At 35.3% G+C, this 2,015-nt stretch overlaps 1 protein-coding gene across 1 annotated transcript; it reads left to right on the top strand.

Annotated features, from left to right (window-relative positions):
• Positions 1-858: 858 nt before the first annotated feature.
• LOC124898746 (POU domain, class 6, transcription factor 2-like) lies at positions 859-1,476 on the top strand. The gene is made up of 2 exons (XM_047412660.1): positions 859-1,146; positions 1,411-1,476. Exons 1-2 carry the CDS (start codon positions 859-861, stop codon positions 1,474-1,476), a joined length of 354 nt encoding a protein of 117 aa, XP_047268616.1.
• The last annotated feature ends 539 nt before the right edge of the window (positions 1,477-2,015 follow it).

Raw genomic sequence — 2,015 nt, 5'->3', positions numbered from 1 at the left:
GGCTACTACGTCAACTTTAGTTGCTTGACAATTCTTTCATCATTCTCAAACAACAAAGGGGAAGCTGTTGACATCTAATTTTGACTGCCTGATACTCCTCTAGGCTGTATTTTTAGCAAAGTTTACTAATTTTAAATGTTAATATTTTTTATACATTTTTCTTGCATCAAATAGATTTTTGACATGTCACATTCATGATTTAGAAAATTGGATAAATTATTTTATTATCTTTTAGTATCATCTTTATAATTTTTAAACTCAAATACGACATTTTATGTAATATTATTAATAACTATTAAATTATTTTTCACGTAACTGTGCACACTCACGTTTTGCAAATACATTGTCTAGTGTTGCATTATTATTATTATTATTATTATTATTATTATTATTATTAACATTGTTATAAACTATTATTATTATTTATTATTATTATTATTACTATTATACATTTAAATAACAGCCTAGATTGAAATCTTTACCTAAATTTATTTATCTTGTAACCCAATTTCTTACATTTTTAGCCTTCTGTTTTTAATTCATTACGATCATAGCTAATTTGGGATTCAATTTTTTTGAATTTTAGTCAAATCCAAGTCAAGTCTCAATCTTAAGATCTAAACTGTCGATCAAAACTGATCTGACGGCTGATATCAAAGAAGCCGTTCTTTCCATTTATATCAAAACACAAAAACCTAACCCTAAACTCATTGTTTTCTCTCATCCGCCTTTCTCTCTCTCTCTAGCTGACCTCTCTCTCTTCCTCTCAAACCATGGCTGCTGCCGCTGATCGGCGGAGCCCAGAGGACCACCACCCTTGCAGGTCTCCTCTGCCACCATTCGCTGCTTCGAGCAGCCATGCCTCCGCAACACCAGCCGCCGCCGCCGCCCCCCAGTTCTCCCTCTCCTCTCGCCGCTGCTCAATTACCGCCAAGCCAGCAGCCGACGAGACAACCTTCGCCGCCACCAACCTCCTCCGTTGCCATCATCCCCGTTGAAAACTCCACCACGTCCCGTCGCTGCTCCACGCTCCAACAGAGCCGGCAGCCGCATGAAACCAGCCGGAGACGACCAAATCATCCAAACCGCCCGACCATTCAACCTGTTTTATCGGAGAATAATGAGTTCGTTGGAATCCATCTCAAGGTTTGCTTTCATGTTAATTTTAAGTTCAAATCTGAGTCGTCTTCTACTCGTCCATTTCTTTTCTTTCAACACATTCTGTGATTTGAAATTAACGGTGTTTGTTTGAGAGTTTCGGCCTAAATTCTTGCGATTTTGGGTTCGTTAACTTGCTTGGACTATATTATATCAAAAGCCCTAAAATTCTATCAACCTTGACCTCAATTCTACGCGTCTAGGTGCTATCTTTGTTCAATTCTGACATTATTGGTCCCTTGTTGGTTTTAGTTGTTTGAAATTTCGCTTAGTGACATGGAATCACAGAATTACATTTCTTCTCTTAATACAATCTGATTGATGACAGTATTTGTATGATAAAAAATGACTATTTGCATAATTATTAATTCAAATATCCAAATGTCATTGCTACTTGTCAGTCTAGTAATATTTGGCCATTTCTAGCATATTTTCATTTCTTTGTCGGACCACTTTGTGATACTCGACTTATTTAGGATATGTTGTGATTGAGTAGTTGATTATGGGATTGCGATAATTAATAAGATTGCATTTGAAATTATGTGACAGCTTCTTCTATTTCACGACTCTTTTACTTATTCTCCTATCTTGATTTAATTTAGGTAGATTTTTTTATTATTCATGGTAAAATTGATTGATTCACTCTATTATTTTAAGGGAAAAAATTCCTATGGTTGATTAACTGAATAATTTACTCCTGCTTAATTGATTGTGATTGATTAGAATATTGTGTTTTCCTTCTAATTTGATTCTGACGTATTTTGCTCCCTTTTGCACTCCATTATTTCCACTATATAAACAACCCCTTCCCCATTTTTAAGGGACAACTTAGGACTTATAATTTGCACTATCGCACA

This window comes from Capsicum annuum, chromosome 1, assembly GCF_002878395.1.
Source record: "Capsicum annuum cultivar UCD-10X-F1 chromosome 1, UCD10Xv1.1, whole genome shotgun sequence".
NCBI lineage: Eukaryota > Viridiplantae > Streptophyta > Magnoliopsida > Solanales > Solanaceae > Capsicum > Capsicum annuum.
This window is presented reverse-complemented; position numbering and strand designations above follow the sequence as displayed.